Genomic DNA, 21,372 nt, shown 5'->3' with positions numbered 1-21,372 from the left:
ATTCGAACTACAAAAAACAACATTAGCATTGGGCGGGTTTTTGTATTCAATTGGAAGTTTAGAAAGAACAGATTTAAACGGTAGCAATATAATGAAATTTACGATAAAACGTGCGGCATACCATGTTTAATAAATAACATTGTTAATTAAAAGAAACTATTATAGAGAAAGACTTGAATATAAGTATAAACACCGTATCTTTCAAATAATAATAAATATCAAATAAAACCACTGAGAATCCGGAATTGATTACATTATTACATGATGGAATTTAAGGAAATTCCGAAAGGCCGTATTAAAGATGTTTTTTTTTTGGTACTATCGCGTTTTTTAATATTTGTTATAAAACTTCGTTTTCCACCTGATGAATCAGTTGTAAGCTTAATGGTTTATGATGCTAAAAGTTGGGACTCGATACCCTCGGTGGGTAAAGTGCTGATAACCCATTGTGTAGCTCTGTACGTAACCCCCCCCCCCCCAAAAAAAAAAGTCATATAAATTTTCTATCACTGGTATGTTTATCTTGCTTTATAAGCGGGTGAAGCAAACTATTTTGTATCGTTTATTACGCTCTTTACATAAGTGGCAGTACTCGTAGATAATATGTGCGTACAATATACGGTGAAATTTTACGGACATATTGGAGTGTTATATTTAACCTTACGAAACACGTGATTCTTTTAAAACCAAAACAACTTGTTATTAAAAATATTATAAAATTTTTGCATTTTATAATATAAATCAAGTTGTTATAAAAGGTTTGGCGTCACCTTTTTCGAATAGTTTAACCATCAAACGATTCGAAGTGAACACTGACTTACAAGGTCATATCGAAGTCATATACAATGCAGCACTAAGTTACTATTATTATTATTAGCCCGAGCAGAAAAACAGCTACATAATACATTGCAGTATTATCTTCAATTTGTTCAAACCATCGAACGCTATAATTTGTTAGTATAACAATCTTCTCGTTTTATTAATAGTGACATTATTAATATAATTAATAAGAAAGTAATGACAAACTTCCAACTTCATCTTCGCAGAAGTTATCGTTTAGTTTTAGTGTTTTAACTTTTATGCATATAGAACTCTGAATTGTAAATTTAGCCTTTTAATTTATAGACTGATTTTGAAGCCTAAAACAACGCACTTTTAAATGAAAATGCACTTAAACTTTACAGTAAAGTTATAAATTCACTTACAAGTTACAGAACAATACTCTATATATACTAATAAATTCAACATAATCAAATTATGGCTCTACAAATTTTTATGTCTTAGACTAAAATGTAGTGAACTTCAATAAAATTTTGAAGCTAACAATAGCTATTAGTATTAAAACGTAGTCTGGTAAAAATATATTAAACTTAAACACTACAAATACTACTACTAGTAGTCAATTTTCTTATGCAAATATGGATACAGTATTGAAATGGGAAACACGATATTCAGCAAATTTGTCAGTACAGAAAAAAAATTATTAGAATGAATTTGACTGCAGCTGTTTTATCATGTTCTTCATGTTATATGTATGGAACTTGTCATGTTGCAGTTTAAGGGTAAGTGTCATATCGTATGATGAATTTTTTCATCACAAGTCAAGTGACCTGATGCAGGACTGCCAACTTCTAGAAATATGTTTTAGTGAGACTTGCAAAAATAAAATTTTAGTATGCAGTAAAGTTCTGTAGGTGCCTAAGGGTGCCTGCCTTCTATGATGGTCTGGAGATAGGTTCCTGCATAAAATTCTTTATTCAGTGAAGCAAAATGGTTCATTACCTTGATAGTGTGCTGAATTTGACTTGCATCCAGCCAATCAAGCAACCATGTTATGTTATAACTTATGGAAAGCTTCTAATTAGACCAAATCAGGATATTTTTTTATACTAATACATGTAATCATGAGAATAGGCCTAGATATATGAGTCTCATGCCTCATATCTGATTGTAACTTCTGATTATATAGTTAAATTTTTAGGGACATATAAAGTATTGAAATATAATATTACTTCAGAAACCTAAATCAACATAATAGCAAATATACATTTACATTATAATTTTTATGGAGTACATTATTATAACAATGTTACTTGTATTTGTTTTATTTTCTAGTTTAGAACGTTGATAATTTGTTTGAAAATGTTTAATTAATACTGTAATATAGAGATAACAAAAATCTGTAAATTTTAAATGTCACTCCATAATAGGATTCCAGCTGTCTTACCAGATAAGAAATAACTTTTAAGAGCATCAGAACTAGTTAATAATATATATACATATAAACTTCTTTAGTTTTGATAAAACTGCAGTACTTATCTTAAAATATACCCTGTTATATTCTTTTGTATTACTACTATTTATTAGTGCTAGTTAATCATTACGGACACTGCAAGTATGTAGGAGTAATTTATAGCCTATCTGATTTAGTATTAAATGTAAGTTAAGTTCTAAGTTTAGTAGCCTTCCAAAAATTAATTTTTTTTTTACTATCTATAAAAGTACCAATATATATGAAAGTTCTATAAAATTACATATAATTTTATTGGTGTTTCTTGTTTTGCCCAAAACATTTTTTATTTGATATGACAACTAACTTTTGTTTTGTTGAGTAATGTCTATAGAATTTATGTTAGTGTTTACTGTAGAGAGTATTGCAGAATAAAATTAATGTCAAGCACAACAGTTTCTTGCTTGTATCACATAGGAATTAGAACATTGTAATACCATAAAAAACATTGACAAAAATAAAGGTATACTATTAAAGCAGAAGTCAATGTGGCAGAACAGCTCTTGTTATTTACTACTAAATGTTGTCAGACACAAATATTTCTGATAATAAAAAAAATGACACAAGGAAACTTCTCAATTCTTTTTTTTTTTCTCCTCGGTTCATCCAAGCTTGATGCCTCTCAGGGTTGTTCTCTCTTCAGTGAGATGTTCTTTTCAACGTCTTTGCTTGTTATATTTCTTTATCCTGATTTTTTTTGTAACACATTGAGTGAGAACTGTGTTACAACATTCTTTATTGGATTTTCTAGTTATTTTGTTATTAGGTTCTTCCTCCACTGTCATTATTTAATTTTTTCTTTTGGAAAGAGCATTTCAGAAGAGGGGGGACAAGTTTTCTGTTATTTCTCATGCACCTTAATCTTCTGTAGTGCACTGTGGAAGATCAGTAGAGGGTGTCTTGGGATACAATGCCCAGTTAAGTTTCTTTTCCATGTAGGATTCAGCCCATTTTGTTTGCTCAACCTTTTGATTCTGAATGCAACTTTTGAAGTTTCTTGTTTTTTCATTCTGTGAATTCCATTTTTTCGCATATAGCTCCTTCACCAGAACCTGGTGGTTATATAATCAACTATCCTTCTCAGATTGTATTGTTCATGTGGAGGAGTTTCTCCAATTTTCTTGAATGTATAGCAACTGTTTACACATATTTCACATTACTTTATATTTATTTATATGTATAATTTGTAGGTTGGAGGAGAAATTAGATGCTATTCTAAATAGGGTAGAGGCAATGGATAAAGAGAAGAGTAAACTACTGGCAGCAGGATTTAAAGAGGAACTTAAGGTTTTGTATGCAAAGGATACAGTGGCTAATGATGACTTTTAGGAAATTGGAAACATTACTAACAGGGTTAGTAATAGTGGGGTTAATTATAATCAGCAGGTTCTAATAAGCAACAGATTTTAACTTGTGCAGATGAAGAACTAGGGGAGAGAAAGATAACAAAAAGGAACAGAAAGGGATGGGTATGAAAAACAAAATGAGTTTATTGTTATAGGTGATTCTTTCATACAGCACAAAGATAGGATAGTCTGGGATAAAGCATTCAAAGAAAAGGACCATAATAATTTAATTCTGTCAGGGATACTGCCAAGACTTAATTGTGGGGATGAAATTTTAAATGGGTCACTAGGCTTAAAATAATGTGTAAGGATGAGCAGATTTGCTGAATGGATTTGTGGGATCTATTCAATGGGAAAATGGAGCTTTTTTGAATGGATGGAATACATTTAAGTATGGCAGGGCTAGTTTGTTTATAAGGCTATTAACTCAACTGTAAGAGTTGCTTTAAGCAAGGACTAGAGAATGGTGAAGGCCAGAAAAATAAAATGTGGAGAAAAGTATAGTGTAGGAACAAAAAAGTACAAAAGTAGTTTTAATGGTGAGCTGAACTGTTAGTGTTGAAATGCTACAAGTATAAGAAATAAAATGGATGACTTTTAAAGCAGTAGTTAGAACAGAAGATTTTTTATGTAATAGGAAAAAATGAAACCTGATTAAATGTAGAGAATTTTGATGACAGGAATTTCTTTGAAATACATGGTTCTATGTTGTTTAATAGGGATAGAATATTAAAGAGGGGAGGAGTGGCTTTATATGTAAGATGCAAGTTAGACTCTATTCAAGTTCAGGATATCAAAGCTAATAGCAATGAGGTTTAATCTACTAGGGTTTCTATTAGTGGTTATAAGAGAAGAAGGCTCTTAGTAAAATAAATGAGAAACCATACAGTGAATTGAGCAATTAAATTAATTATGTACTGATCAGATGTGGAAATTTTTTAAAACTAAATTCTTAACTATTCATGATAAGAATGTTCCTTATAGAAAAAAAATAAGGTGACTGAGAGCAAGAAACCAGGTTGGCTCACAAAGGGTATAAAAGATAAAATTAAAGAAAAACATTGTAAATATAAGAAGTTTAAATTGACTGCAATGATGGGAGACTTGGAAGATTATAGAATATCAAGAAAGTTGGTCAAATGGAAAGTTAGGAAATCAGATAAACACTGTGCAAAAAGGTTGGCTGAAAATTAAAAAATTAGTAATACATTTATTTTTAAATACACTAAGCATAAGCAAAATGTTAGGATGGGAGTAGGACCTTTGAAGGATGATACAGGATTGCTAATATATGATGATTATAGGATGGCTGGAGTATTAAAATATACTTTTTCTTCAATTTTTACTCTTGAAGACTTAAACAATATTCCTCATCCTGAACAGTTACTAGATGGAAACAAGATTGCAAAAGATGATTACGTTAAATCTGAGCTTGTTAAGAAAAAAGAGAGAAGTTTAAAGAATAATAAAGCTCCTTGGTCAGATAATATTTGCCCAAGGGTTTTCAAGGAGCTAGATGTAAACTACATGCTTCTATTTTTTCTAAGTCCTTGAATAATGGACAGGTGCCAGAAGATTGGAAGTTGACTAATGTTACTCCTCTTTTCACAAGAGGTGATAAAAATTGTCCTAGTAATTATAGGCCTATTATTCTTACATCAGTGGTGAGAAAACTTTTTGAAAGTCTGATATATGATGCTTTGCAGAGTCATTTCACAAAGTTTAAAATTTTGATGGATAGTCTATGTGGTTTCACTAGGGGAAAATAATGCCTTACTAATCTTTTGACAATCCTTGAAGAGGTCATACTGCTGATGCAGATGAGGGTTCAGGTGTGGATTGAATGTATCTGGTTTTTCTGAAAGCATTTGATAAGGTGCCACATAAAAGGCTTATTAAAACATTATTACTGTAGGTGTAGGGTGGCTCACTGGACAGAAAACTGGCTAGATGGAAGAAAGCAGAGTGTTGGTATAAATGAAGTTCAGTCAAGCTGGATTCATGTCACAAGTGAGGTACCTCAGACCTCTGTCTTTGGACCTTTGTTCTTTTTAATTTACATCATTGATGTAGATGAAAGAATGGTCAATAAATTCTATAGATTTGGTGATGATATTATGGCTTATGGTGTTGCTAGCTACGAGGATGTTGCTACTGCTTTACAAAAGAATTTGGATTATTTTGTGAGTTGGGCAAATAAATGGCAGATGGCACTTAATTATAATAAATGCAAGGTAGTGTATGTGAGGTTGCACTATTTGAATTATGAGTATAATTTTTATAGGAATAACATTAACAGTAGAAAAAAATAATCTTGGTGTTCTGGTTGATCATTCTTTTAAGCCAACTTTTGCTAGTGGTAGTACAAATCAGATTTTACATCGATATCTACAGAAATATTGAATATAAGTCTAAAGAGGTTCTAATGTCATTGGTTATACCATATGATGAGTACTATGTTCAGTCTTTGGCTCCTTATCTTAGAAAGGACAATGAATTGTTGGAAATTGTTCAAAAGAAGACTATTAGGATGATACCTTGGATAGATAGGTTAAGATCTCTTAATTTTTTATTTTTTTTTAAATCACAGGGTGGTTGGCTATTAGAATAGGTTGTCTTCAGATGTTGTTGATATAGTAAGTATAAGGGAAGGCTTGATAAATATCCCCCTTTCTTTTTGAATCATTTATCAGTCATGAAAAGTAATAGATGTGTAGTATTTTGGGTAAAACACATGCTATTCTGAGCACCTTCATACACATGTAAGAGGATTATAATTTTATACATAAATGTTGATTCAATAAATAGAGTACAATAAATATTTATATTATGATAGCCTGGAAGTGAATGTAAATTTTGTGTAACTATAAAGATATGTAGCTATTGGAAAGCTGTTTAAATTGTAAAATTTTCCTGCTGTCCAATAAATGTAGCTCTTTGTTACCATTTTATATTTTGAATCATTTTATTCCTATTCACCTTTTTGAGTGAAAACAGACTGTTTTTTTTACCCTACCAAATTTTGGTTTTAATTTTACTATAATACATTTGATTTTAGACATGTTTAAAACAGACCACTGACTAAATTAACAGAATATCTTGACTAGTTGCACAAGAATACAAGAAGTCTAATATTTTATGCATAGTTTGAAAGTATGCTAATGTAACAGAAAGTATTTTTATGCCTAAACAATGAGATATATTGCTAATTCACCACAAGTACAGTACAACTTTTAGCCATTTCACGTGAAAGTAGGTTCACCAATGTGTTCTTACTTTCTATGCAAGTTGGATATTACTTTGAGAGGTGAATAATCTGGACATTTTTGTTGATGGTAGATAGTTAAAACCAAACTTTCTTTTTTTGAAACTTATTTTCAGGTTCTAATAGCCAATAATGGAATTGCAGCTGTCAAATGCATGCGATCTATACGGCGTTGGGCATATGAAATGTTCAGAAATGAGCGTGCTATACGATTTGTTGCCATGGTCACTCCAGAAGATCTTAAGGCCAATGCTGGTAAGAAAAAGAATAAAATCAGTAGATTCCTCCATTTGCTATTAAGAATAATTTCAAAGTAAGGTTTAAACAGTAAAATAAAATGCTTATGATTATGCATGATTAAATTATAAAACTGTTTATACAACATTGTATTTCCATGATGAATTTGTAATAGTAATAGTACCATTTTCATGATTAAAACAGCAGTCTTGATTAGCTTAAGTGATACCACTCATTTTGATTAGATTTTTATTCCACCTGATAGAACTGATGAGGTCTGTAGTTCTCTTACTTTATTGTGATGAGCAGGTTACTGAAGAAAACTGTTATTGTCATATTACTGGGTTCACTTAAATAGTTTATGCAGTTTTTTCTGATATGATATCTTACCTCCATTCAAAGAATAGCTTTTCCCAACTTGTGCTGTTTTCTGTATGTGCAAATTTTTGCTCACCACTAGCCTTGATACTCCCACCTACACTCACATTTTCATGTGAGGCAACTGAGTGATAACATGCAAATGAGCATGTGACAACCCTCCACCAATAGGAATGTGACACAACTCTTAGCACAGCTAACTTCCTCTAAGCAGGTTAGACCAACTTCACTTCTTGATTGCCACTTGTGGTGTTAAGACATTTTTTGCTTACACTTTCTTTTACGGAACTTACAATCAGTTCCATATTTGTTTTTTCTGGGAACTTAGTTTTTCTTTAAGATTGTTGCACTTGTGTTCTGAAATTTTAGTCAGTACACATTAACATTATGTATCTTTTCTTCTAATCCATGATTCTTTGGAGCTCCTTGTTTGTACTGTTCTACTTCTACCATCAGTTGCAGTGAATTCTGAGTTTTACATTACAACTACTACCATTGCTCTTCCTACAACAGTTAACCTTACTTGAGCTGCAGTGGCTTCAGGTCCACAATTGTCTGTGGAAGATGTTATGGCCTTGGTTTGCCGGGAGTTGTCTACTTTCATGCAGGCTCCTGATTTGCCTAATAAACCAAGTATGCTACATTTTGTCTTTGTCTCCCATTTTCTATGATGCCTCCACTTTCCTTTTAAGTGAGACACCTTCAGGCCAATATCTTGTTCTCCTCCTTTTGCTGGATATTGGGGTCCATGCCAATAGGTTTGCAAATCAATTACATTCGAAGTCAATATGCTTTGACCCCCATGTAATATGGAAGCCCATGCTATGGCTTACCGTCTGCATTTCCTTTTGTGGAATTTGAGCTGTTGGATTCTCTTCTGCCACTGTTAGGTTTGGATCCCAATACTTCTGTAACATTTTCCCATATCTGCCTCATGTTATTCTCCCTCCTTCGTTCTCTTTCCTCGATTCACCTTTGGTCTCAGGCTTGTCATTGTTTCCCTGAGGGGTTTTCCACTCTTGCATGGTTGTTTTCTTCCATCCTTTCCCTACAAACATGGCTTCTCTGTTTTTGGGATCTCTAGAGTTGGGACACCCTTTTATCCCATGCACATTTACCCCAACCTCCTTGTAGGACTTGTGCATGGCTCCCTTATTAAGCAAAATGTCTTTTGGGAGGTCTTTGTGACTGTTAGAGATGACTAGAGTCAAGTCTGCATGTTTGTATACCTCCCTTTCCTCATTGGCTTCCCATTTGTCTCAACCTCCTCCTGAATCTGTTCCTGTGTTTTGTCCCCTCCTTCCTTTTCTTTACCAGTGTTTCTACACTGGTCTCCTTGGTTAGCCATTGGTTCATTTGTCAGTGGCTTCAGCACCCCCAGTAGCCCCGATGACTACATGGTGGATACAGGTCTGGTGGGGGCCAGGCTTTTGTTCTTTTCCACCATCTGAGGGTCTGTCACCATAGACCTTTGTGTTCTGCATGTTCTTTTTGGAAAGCTCATTCTTCATTTCAATTCCCCTCCTCCCCTGTCCCCTTATCCTTCCCCCTCCTCTGGATCCCCTTTCCAGCCAGCATCTTTCTGAGGTAGTTCTAGATCTTATTCACAAGAACACTGTAGAATGGGGAGATCCTCCTCAGCCAAGTTTGTACTCCCCTTTGTTCATAGTCCCCTAGAAGACTGGAGACTGGTACCCCATCATCAATCTCTCTTCCTTATACCACTTCCTTGATTCACCATGGAGTCTTACCTATCTATTCAATAGGCTTTAGCTCTTGGTCTTTGGATGATGAAGTTGGATGTCTTGGATGCTTACCTCCACATTCCCATCACCCCAGCATTCTGGCATTTTCTTCATTTTGTCCATTGGGGTTGCATGTACCAGCTCTGGACTCTTCCATTTGGGCTAGCTTTGGCTCCCTACATTTTTCATTGGGTTGTCATGGCCTTTGCCCATCTTCTTCATTCCAGGGGCCTTCATTTCTACCATTAAATGAATGACTGGCTGCTTCTAGCTCCTTTGCATACCACCTCTTCCCTTCACAGTTTTGTCTTTCTGAACCAGATGCTCTGTAGATTGCAAGTGAAGGGGAGAAGGGTGGGCCCGACTTAGATGGAAATTAAAGAATACCCCAAGATAAACAAGGTATTGAGTAGGGTAGAGGATGGACTTCTCCACCTTGACCAGCCAACCTATCTGTACAGCCTCTTGCTGTTTCTTCCTCTCCGTCTCCAACTGAATCAGAGGTTCTATCTCTTTTGGGGATGTGGGTTTCTTTGGAGACCCTAATTCTCCTCAGTCAAGCCCATATGCATCCTCTTCAGTGGGTTTACAAGATCAGCAGAACGTCATTTCAGGATCCCTTGAATGCCCTTATCCATCTTCTTCCTTCCCTTCATGTGGACTTTTCCTGGTGGTTTAACAGAGACAACATCACAGTGTCTTTTTCATTATACAAGCCACTATGCAATGCATCCTCTTGGTGTCACCATTTTGACCAGAACTGCTATAGTTTCCACTTCTGCACTGCTCCTTTTGACACCTTCTCTTCTGATCATGGGCTGGATGTTCCTATCACAGACCTATTTATGTTGGTTGAGGTTGAATTCTCCCTTACAGTCTGCTGCATCCTAGCCATTCTACACCTGGAGTCCCTCCTATGGTTTGGCTCTTATTGTGACACATCATTTTTATGTACAAAGAGTATACCTGACTCAAAAATGGTGCAGTCTCCCAAGGGGATGTCTAACATACTCTTTATTTACACATCCCATGCGCTTCCTTTAAATGCTCTCTAAAGGGGGCTCATCTAGGTACTGTTACATTGATCCCTCCACTGGGTCATTGTGAGATTCTATCTATTCTGTGAGAGGAGATAAGATATCATATCAGAAGCTAACATTTTCCTACACTGAAAATGTATTTCTGATAGATTGTTACCTCTACTCACACTTCCAACCCTTCCTCCCCACTTTAGCTGTCTTTTTCTCGTTAGTTGTTCAACCTTAAAGGGAAACTGGACTAATCTGCATAGAGGAAGTCAGCTGTGCTAAGAGTTGTGTCACACTTTTATTGGTGGAGGGTTGTCACATGATCATTTGCATGCTACCATGCAGCTGTCTCACATGAAAATATAGGGGTAGGTGTGAGTATGAAGGCTAGTGGCGAGTTAAATTTGTTCATATACAAGGCATTACAAGTCGGGAAAAGCTATTCTGTAAGGAGAGGTAAAAAATCTATTGGAAATACATTTTCAATGCAGGAAAATGTTAACTTAAATTGCAGAATTGCTTTGTAGCATAATATTTAAGGACAACTAGGAACCTGTTGTTCCATCTAAGTTGTCCTATCCACTAGAATAAAATTTAAAAAACAAACTCGGAGCCAACCCTTATCATTCAAATATTTATCAACCCTTCCCTTAAACTCCCTTACATTTACTGCTCCCACCATGTCTGAAGGAAACATTATCAATTCTGTTAACAATCCCAAACACCTCATTCAGATCCCTCCTAACTGATCAACCACTACACCAAGGTCCTTTTTTTTTTCATAACACTGTTAAAGCTGTTCCCATCAAAATTATGCTTATAGTCCAAATTATAATAGTACACACTTATTAATTTGCATTTATTATAATTAAAAGCTATATATATATATCATTTATTTGCCTAACTTACCGAATTATTTAAATTATTTTGTGAAGTAACATCCTCTTCACTGCCAACAATACTCAAGAGCTTAATATCATCAGCAAATGTAAGTAATTTATTAACCATTATTTCATCTATGTTACTGATATAAATAATAAAAAGAGCAAATGTTCTAACACTAGGCCCTGAGGTACCCTACTGACATTTTTTTGCATGCTACTCCAGTTTTAACCATAATATTTATTTTCTGTACAGTACTTTATTGTTTCATATTCTTGTGTGAAACAATAACTTTGTTTTCATAATTCTGGTTAAATGTTCCTGTATGTTTCCTACAGAATACATTAAGTTAGCTGATCACTATGTTCCAGTACCAGGAGGAACAAACAATAATAATTATGCAAATGTGGAGCTTATTCTTGACATAGCAAAGAGAACAAACGTCCAGGTAATTTTTCATTCAACTACATTTATTAGTTTATTCTAAAAAATAAAAATAGTTTCTTTTATAAAATTGCTAATAATCAAAATAATTTCAGTTACATGCTTGCCAAAATTTTTGCAGCTAATGTTTAGCTAGAATAATGATATAAGAAGAGTGATGTGATTGATGTTTTATAACTGTTTTTATTCCATATTAAGGCTGTTTGGGCAGGATGGGGACATGCATCAGAAAATCCTTCATTACCAGAACTCTTAAGTCAGAATGACATTGCTTTTATGGGTACGTTTATACTTTACATATAAATTATTTGAAAAGAAATTCAGAGAGAGTTCAAATGCATTTGTTGAAGAGTATTTCTCAGTTGTTACTTTCTCATTTTTATCTTGGAAATTTCATTTATATACTGCTTTATGTAGGTTGCTTAAACATCTTTGGTCGTACTGATTCATTTCAGTTTTGGGAAAATTACTTCTAGAATAATCAAATATAAGTTGTTATCCTGATTTATTTTTGCTCTAAACTGCCTCAAGCTAAATAAAATGTTGTCTTTGTCTCATTTGTTAATATCATGAAAATTACCACATTGTGAAGTACAAGATACTAGATCTCTCATCTTCTTTTGTTTTCATGCACCTTTGTACAAGAAATTTTTTCTGTAGGTTTCAGTTAATTAATTGAGACAGCTAATGTCTAACTAGAAAGGGAGATGTCAGGAAAATTCAGGATGCAAGTCATAGGTCGTAAATTAAATTCATGAAAAATTTTTATGATAATAATGTGAACACCACTTTGCTAAATTAAGAAAAATTATATTCTGCATGAAAATTTACTGGTGGAATTTTATTATCTATCAGTTTTATTAGCTAATATATATATATATATCAAAAGTTATGCACCAAATGTCACATTTAGTAGTTTTGTTTCTTTTCTGTTTCATATTCATGTAACAGCAACAAAGCTAACTGATTTATAGTAATGAAATAATCTTACAAATAACCCAAAAGTGGGTTGTCAGAAAGTATAAAAGGTCACAAACAGACTTTGAAAATAGATAATAGTTTATTTATTTATTTAGTAAACCTAGGCCATCAATGTTTACAGATTAGTTTTGTGCCAAACATTATGGATAACCATTGTTGTTAGATAATGATAATTTCTATCAGTATATTAAAATAGTGCACCAAGTAGAAAAATAAGCATGTTTTGTTAGCATAGAGTGTATTCTCACATTTGATAGAAATGTCTATTTTCGTATGCAAATAGGGAACTGTTACCACACATTAAACATTATTAATCATGATAATTTAGAAGTAGTTGTTCAAACTGTATTGCAACTATCTTCAACTTTTAATTACTATTTGTGCATTATTTATTGGTCAGTTGTTAACCTTAATAGTCAGGTATGCAATTTAAAGTTAATAATTTTGTCATAAAAGTGTTTGGTACAAACTTTTAGAAAGATATATTTGGTTATTTAAATCTTATAATTTAGGTAGGAACTTTATTAAATTTATATCAGAACTGACACTTTCATGCTCAGTTGATTTCTCATGATCCAGTTGTTTCATATCTGAATCTTTTTTTCAATTCAGATCTTGAAGGTTTGTAGCTATGAACAGCTAATTTCTGTAAAAGCTGAAATTTGTAAAAAAAAATTTTGTTTTATTTTACTAATTATGTTAATATTAGTGTCATGTAAACTCATTACTTCAACTAGAATATAATTTTTGCTTATTTTCCTTGTATGTTGAGGAAAATTATCTACTCAAGGAAAGTTATGCTGAGGTACCAAGGACATCAACTTTTTTTCTTAAAAAAATGTTCTTAATGTAGCAGCAGACATATTTCAAATTAAAGCAGTCAACAAATTTCACCAAAAAAAAGAAAGAAAGAAAGCTGAACCCTGTTTCCAATTGGGTTCTTTAACAAGTCAAATTAAACCCTTATTTTTTGTGCATGGCATCTTGCTGTCGTATCATATATACACACGCATTCAATTTATCTTCATTTTGATTTGTTTTTTTAATTTGGATGTTGTTGTAATGCAACTTCTGTAACAAGATGTGTACATTTTTGTTATCTTTGAACTGCCCTCTTTATGTTCTTGTATGTCTGATATTACTTCTATACCATTAAGATTGATTAATATTCAGTTTTATGTAGTGTGGAGATTATAGTGCAGTTTCTAATATATTTTATGAACTTTATTAACATGTTTTTATGTGTAAAAACTAAAAAAATGTTATTGTGGAATGGCATCAGGATAACAAATCTAAAATGGTAAGAAAAAAATTTTACTTTTACAATCAACCAAACCAAGTGGATTCATGAAAACCTGTTTATTGCATGTAATGTTGATGTTTACTTGCACATTGCTGTACTAGTTCAAACAGTGCTTGGAAGTATTACTTTGAATACCACTTGTGACTTGACACACATTTTACTTTTATAATCAACCAAATAAGTGGATTAATGAAAATCTGTTTATTCATGATAATGTCCATGTTTACTTGTACATGTACTTGTTTAAACAGAGTATTACTTTGAAAATCATTCATAAGTTGAACATGTTCTTTCTCCTTGAGGATTATTTATAAAAATGTTTACCTGATTCATGGTGTATGTATCATTTGTTTCATGGGTTCTACTCAAATATTTGCATCTTAGCAATAACCAGTATTCATATTCTTACTTTTTTCAAGTAAAACTGGTGTGTGACAAAATTCTGTTTTGTCACCTTTATGATTCACTTTTCTGCTGAAATAAATTCGACTTTTTTTTGTTTTCTTTCATAAAAATCACCTTATTCTGCTGAAAATAAGTACTCTTGAGAACACTCTTTGGAAATAACTAAAACAGACTTTTATTTAATATGAATACAAAATATTCTTCTTGTTTTACAATAAAATCATATGTTAGAGTAATGTTTTCACCAAAAATTAAATAATAAAATGACCCCCTTTTATAATGTTTGTATTAAGGGCTATCAGATTGACAGTGTACTTCAGTTATTAGTACAAAAGGGAAGCTCTTTTCTTTCAGCTGCTTTACATGTTTATTGAATGAGAAATAGCATGTAATATTTATTATACCTGTAAAAGATGTACTCTCTCATTCATTCTCTTTGTCATTAATTCATGTTTTATCATACAGTACAGATTATTTGTATCATACTTATTATATTATATAGAAGTTGAGTATGTTATGTTAAAACAAGTTTGGAAACCTCACCATGTCATTATAGTTCATGTCGCCATGTCCGGTCATGCACGATCTTAACACATAAATCTGTGATCTGAGTTTATGAATATTTTGGACTGATAAAAGGGCTGTTACACACCCTTCTCAAAAGTGATAAATTTTGGGGTATCATCATAATACCTACAAAATAACAAACAATGTCCAAATATGCTTTTTATACATTCTATTCTGCTGTTTTTATGTTTTGGCTGTGGTTGTCACATGACTTGCTGTTATCAATAGCAAAAATTGTTTTAGTATAATGTACTCATCTCTTTGTACATATATTTAAAATGTTGTATTCTCATTGTCACAGTAACTTTGCTAAAGTGGTCTTAATAATATTTGAAATGTATAGATTGTTTTGTATGTAGTTGAATTATTCAAGTATGAGTACAGTATATTTAGATTTAGTAGTTGGCAATGTTTTTATGTAACATATTTATTAACTCTGTGCAAGCATATGAATAATATGCAAAAGTAAGGTGAGATTTGAAATAATTGTTGTATTAATTATTTATATTGTCTTACTTTCCAACTCAATTATAGTTTGTTACTGTTAATTGTAGTGTATTTATGTAATAGGCAGTCTTTATTTTGGTTGAGAATATTATTTAGCAAATTGTGGTTTTTGTGTCACAATTGTTCCTTGTGATGTTTGTATACAGTAAGGAAAAGTATAAAAATGTTGTACAAACTAAAATATTGTACAGTTTGGAGGCCACGTTCATGTCAAGTGAGACCTGAGAACCTAGTGTACATGCCATAGTAGTTCCAATTTCTCTAGCATTGGGAGAATATGTATTGTGTAATAAGATCTCTTGAATAAAGTTGAAGATTTCATTTGTTCCATATGGGTCTTTTATAGCTTAAAATATGTAACCCTACATAGTTTTTACAATGGAGTTTGTTAGGCTTAGCAATACCATAACAATGGTTGAACAACTTGGTTAACTTATTAAGTTCTGTAGTTATAGGAGCTATAGGGCCATGACAATAGTGAAGAGCATTGCTCAACCATGTCGGGGTAGTGATCTATACAGGCTAATCCAATGGACATGGCCTGGCATGGCAAGGTGCTTAGGACTTTCAACTCAAAAAGAACTTAGAAGTAAGCAAATAAACCAGGATGTTGATCTCTGTTCATCGTAGTTGCAGTTTCACTGATCAACTATATAGATAGAGAATATTTTTGATATTCCTCCAAGATGAGAGATTGTTCTTTCAATTTAATAAGAGTCAGTAGCATGCAGTCCAAGTATAAGTAGAATGAGAGCTTGTCTTGAGTGTAAACTCTGTCTATGATACCACTTGCTCATCAAAAATGGCTATTTCTAGTGTAATTTTTTTCTTTGTAAAGAATTGTTCCAACTCTTTTCTGTGGCACATGTACTTCTTGAAACATGTAAAAAACAAACCAAAAGTTAATTTTTAAACTGGGAACTAAACATCTACTTGGAACAAGGTGTGTTGAGAATGCTATAATAAAAGATTAAAAATACAAACTTGTTATATTTTGAACTTTTAGGACCACCATCCAAAGCTATGTGGTCCCTGGGTGATAAAATTGCTTCAACAATTGTTGCTCAAACAGCCAACATCCCCACTTTGCCTTGGAGTGGTTCAGGTAAATATTTGAATTAATCCAGGTTCAATTAACTCTTAAGTAGCAACTTTTTTCAGATGATCAATGGTATATTTTATTCAGTATTAGTATATTCAAATTTGTATTGATGATGGGTGTGATAAAATGTTAATTGGTGGTGAGTAAAAATAAGTTAATTTTAACTAAGTCATTTCCATCCACTGTTTTTCTGAGGAAAAAAGAAACATAAAAGAAAGATTATTTGAAGAATACAAAAACATAAAATAAAATGGAGTTCTATTCTAAAAATTAAAACATTTTTGCATGCTTTTCTACCTTGACCATGAATATGTTGTAGGCATTTTATTTTCAGAAATAAAAAACGTTTATGTGAAATACTTTGAAATTTTATGAAGTGCTACCAGTTTTTCTTCTTTTTTCTTTCATGGAATCTTGAAATAATCATTGTGGTACTTCACATCACATATGTTAAAAAACATTTTTTAAAAGGCTTTAAATTATATACATCCAATTAACAAAGTTTAAATGCACATTCTGTTGTCACTTACAGAGTTGAAAACAAAAATTCAGATTCACATATATAAATAAGCTTCTAGTACTGTGTTTAATGTAATTCAAAACATCAAATTCTGATTCCGATAAGGTACATTACCTCCACAAGCCTTGAATCTCCCGCTCATTTGGAATTGACTAGGAGCTCACTTGGCGACCTTTCACCACAAATCTGTGGGTTATTCTGGTTTTATCAGAATACCCATTTCATTCCCCATGCCTTGGGATCCTACTACCAGTCAGCGTCAGTCCGAGGTGGTACAAGACTTTCTGTCTCAACAGGCTATTGAACTTGTCCATCATCTTTCTCTAAGCTGCTTTGTCATCTGGAGACTGGTGGCACGTAATAGATTTGTCCCGCCTCAATCATTTTCTCATACTGCCCCATTTTACCATGGAGTCATTTCTCACCCTCGGGTGGGCTTTTTCTCCAGGATTGTGGTTGACCGAGTTGGATGTTGCAAATGCTTACTTACATATCCCAATATTTTGTCAGTCGTGGCCATATCTTTAGTTTGTTCACCACAGGGTGGTTTATCAGTTTTGCTTGTTGCCCTTCAGGTTTGCTTCAACCCTGTATGTTTTTTGTTAGGTGATCAAAGCATTTGCTCATCACTTACATGCTCTCAGATTGCACTTTCATCATGGACAACTGGCTACTGTTAGCTCATCCAAACAGGAATCTGCCCATCACACTCATCGGCTGCTCCTGGAGTTGGCTTAGGTAGGCTGGTTAATCAAATTGGAAAGTTATTCCTTCAGCCTACCCAATATCTTGTCTATTTGGATGTTTTTTTCAACACCCATCTCAATTGGGCCCAACTTTCTCCTCTTTGGCTTCATTTGATTTCAGTTCTCCATGCTCTTGCTACTCCCTCTATTACAGCTTACAAGGTTCTATTGTTCTGGGAATGTGGTCTTCCATGACATCTCTTAAATCATTAGGTTGTGCACATATGCAGGCTGTTTAGTAGGCTCTTCACGACCAGTGGAATCTTGCATGGGATCCTTTGATGGCTCCTATTTCCTTTCCTCCTACCCTTGTCAGCGATCTGCATTGGTGGTTGGACAAGACTCCCACATTGGTGGGTGTCCCGCTACCTCCTCCTCATCCAGATTTACACATTTTCATGGACACATCCATCCAAAGCTGGGAAGCGTGGGTTGATCAACAGGAAGCTTCGGGACATTGATTTTTGGCTAAGAGGTGTTATCATATCAACATCCTGGAGCTTGTCACTGTATGTTATGCTTTGAATCATTTTCTCTATCAGGCCAGAAATCATTTGGTAATGATCCATTCCAACAATTCTGCAGTGGTTGCTTATCTCAATCACCAGGACAGGACCCATTCTCGATCCCTATGGTTTCATACTTCGGATCTTCCTTTTTGGGCCCACATACTAGATATTCAATATCATTGCGTGCCATGTTCCGGGTGCTTTCAATCTTGTTGCGGATTAGCTTTCCCATCCAGACAAAGTCTATCCTACGAAGTGATCTCTCAATCTTTTTGTTTTCCAGTGGCTTTGCCTTCAGTGGGGTACTCCTCACATTGATGCATTTGCCACATCCCTCAACAACAAATTGAATCTGCTTTGGTCTCCATTCCCTCATCCTCTTGCTCTGGCTGTTGATGATTTCAGTCAGGATTGGACCAACAAATACCTGTATGTCTATTGTCCCATTCGACTTCTTCCCAGGGTGATTTTGATCATCCATGCCACTCCTTATCATGTCCTTCTGATTGCTCCTTACTGGCCAGCTCAGCTGTGGTTTCTGTGACTACTCCAACTCCAAACTATCCCTCTGTTACCTCTTCCTCTTACTCCATCCCTTCTTCATCAACTTCATCCAGCATTTCTTTCTTCTGTCTTCCCTGGTTTTTATCCAGTTCTTGGCAAAGAGATCCAGCTTGTCCCGTTGGGTAGGTTCTTTTCTAGCTAGTTTCATTTGCCTTTCCTCCATGGATGTTTATCAATGTAAATGGAACATTTTCTGTTGTTGGTCTCTGGGTCAAGAGTTTTCTCCTGATCACCTACTGTTCTTCATTTTGCAGATTTCCTAACTTGGATTTTCGATCAAGGGTGGTCTTCTGTCTCCTTGATCTCAGGTTAGCCTTTATCCTCAGTCTGATCCGGATAGACTTTTATGTCCTGAACATGCTCTTCTCTGTTATATTGCCCACATGACTTCCTTCCATGGCACCTGTTCCCTCCTCTTTATTCCTTGGCAGACATCCTCTGTTCGTGATCTTTCTCCTTCCATCCTTACCAATTAGGTTCATCTTCGTCATCCCTTGTAAGAAATTCTTCAATCAGGCATGTGGACTACCTATCATATGTTCGTCTCTCATTCTTTATATAGGATTGCAGTATCTTCCTCTTCAGATTATTGTTTTCCACCTATAGCCATTCTTCAGACTTCATTGAGACTTTGATTGCGTAAGTTATCTTTTAGTTCTCTTTCTTTTCAGGGTCCTTTTTTGTTATTAATAATTTTCTGGATCCTGCTCTGTGGTGAGTGGTGCCTGACCAAGTATTCTTTAACTGATCAAATCTGCACTGTAAGACCACATTGATTTACATATTATAATCACATGGCCATGCAAAGTGGAGATGGGGTGTTCCATAAGATTGCAGTAGGTTTGCTTCATAAGTTTGCCCATAATGGATCATACTAAAGCAGAAGGAGATAGCTGCCCATCCCTACCATGCCTTGTATTGAATAAATCGGTATGATCTGCCGATCTAAATAGGGTTTTGGGTAGTCCGAGCACTTGCTCGACATCTTCATGTTCTGGGGTTGAGTTTTCACTATTACATGGATGACTGGCTTCTTCTTGCTCATTCCGAACTGAATTTGGGGGTCCTTTTCGACACTCATATGAATTGGGTCCAGCCTTCTCCTTTAAGACTTCTTTCTATGGAATTGTTAGTTTGCCATGCACTCTCAGTTTCATCACTTACTGCTTGTGAGGTATTATTGCTTTTGGGGATGTGGTCTTCAGAGGCATCACTGGTCCCTCTCAGTCTTGCCCATATTAGATCCCTTCAGTGGGCTCTTCATGATCAATGGAACCTTGCACAGGATCCTCTTTCTACTCCTAATACTCTTCCTCTTACCCTGCTAGACGATCTATTTAGTGAATAAAGCAGTTATGAAGTCATTTTGTGTGAAACCATTTTCTGATCTGCCCTTGAAAGACAAATCATTTTAAAATTAATTACCTTCATTTTATTAAATTGATTAGAAGTAACAAAACAAAAAAACAATAATTTTAAGGTGTGATATGTGGATTTATAAACAAAAACTAGAAATATAATTATTCAGTTTTATAATATTCTTTACATAACTGTTGGAATCAGTTAGTCATGAAATATCTACCATGTTTTGTATAAATGTTTAATAATAGTTATTCAAACTCCTTTTTTTTTTCTTTTAAAGGCTAATTTTACAAATGGAATGATAAAGGGTGTCTGAAAAGTCTGGAACCATAGAGACTTCAACAAATTTTACAGAATGTATTCCACACACTGTCCTTTTAATTCGAAACAAGTTTGGATTAACAGCAGGATTAACTCGACCTTATGCTTTGACATCGGCATAATCAGTCATGTATCTGAAGTTAAAAAAAGCTGCAAATCACCTATGGTTCCAAACTTTATGTGCACCCTGTACATTTGCTACTTTAAGTATTGCATAAGTTTTGGATCTTGTTATAGGATTAAAAGCTGACTGGAATGAATCTCTAAGCAAGAAAAACAAAGTTATAAAAATTCGATCAGAGCTATACAAGAAAGGGTGTATAGAAGATGTTGAACAAGGATTAAAGGTTGGGCATGTACTGATTATAGTTCTTAAGTTTCTGAAAACTTTATACAATAGCTGTATATATAGTTTTATAATAACAGTGAATTTTGTTTCCTAAATTCTGGACTTATTGTAATGGTTCATTATTTTTGGTCCATCTTGAGGTTGAAGCATTGGTAGTGATGTTTAATTTTGGGAGTTGTCTTGCTCTGTAGTATTACAACTTTGCACTTCTGAGTTTATCTGTCACTAGCAGTAGTTGTGCTTTGTACATTATTGCTAATTTATTATTAATGAATTTTTTGTTGATTAATCACAAACTGATTAATTATTTAAAAATTAATTATTTTGAAGTCAAAGCCAATAGTGATAATAACTTATGCCTTATTTTATGGTCAGTTTTGATTTGTCAATCAGCTTATAAACAATCTATGCTTCATAAACCCCTTTCTGAAAATTATAGATGATCTTTAAGCAGATCATACTGTACATATATTTCTTTAAAGTTTATGGTTTAAAGAGAAATTGTGATTATTTTGTTTTTT

At 33.8% G+C, this 21,372-nt stretch overlaps 1 protein-coding gene across 4 annotated transcripts in view; it reads left to right on the top strand.

Annotated features, from left to right (window-relative positions):
- LOC106467551 (acetyl-CoA carboxylase) overlaps positions 1–21,372 on the top strand; it is a 156,452-nt gene that overhangs the window by 25,123 nt on the left and 109,957 nt on the right. For 2 of the 4 annotated variants that reach the window (XM_022395748.1, XM_013927912.2), the window contains exons 5-9: positions 7,018–7,156; positions 11,510–11,619; positions 11,814–11,895; positions 16,385–16,483; positions 20,740–20,849. In XM_022395748.1, the coding sequence (XP_022251456.1) occupies positions 7,018–7,156; positions 11,510–11,619; positions 11,814–11,895; positions 16,385–16,483; positions 20,740–20,849 (540 nt within the window). Of the gene's footprint in view, positions 1–497; positions 513–866; positions 954–7,017; positions 7,157–11,509; positions 11,620–11,813; positions 11,896–16,384; positions 16,484–20,739; positions 20,850–21,372 lie in introns of those variants that run through there. The other 2 variants (XM_022395750.1, XM_022395749.1) reach the window with 2 other exon arrangements.

The sequence above is a fragment of the Limulus polyphemus genome, unplaced genomic scaffold, assembly GCF_000517525.1.
Source record: "Limulus polyphemus unplaced genomic scaffold, Limulus_polyphemus-2.1.2 Scaffold2657, whole genome shotgun sequence".
Classification (NCBI taxonomy): Eukaryota; Metazoa; Arthropoda; class Merostomata; order Xiphosura; family Limulidae; genus Limulus; species Limulus polyphemus.
Note: the sequence above shows the minus strand (reverse complement) of the source record. Positions and strands in the feature narration are given on the sequence as shown.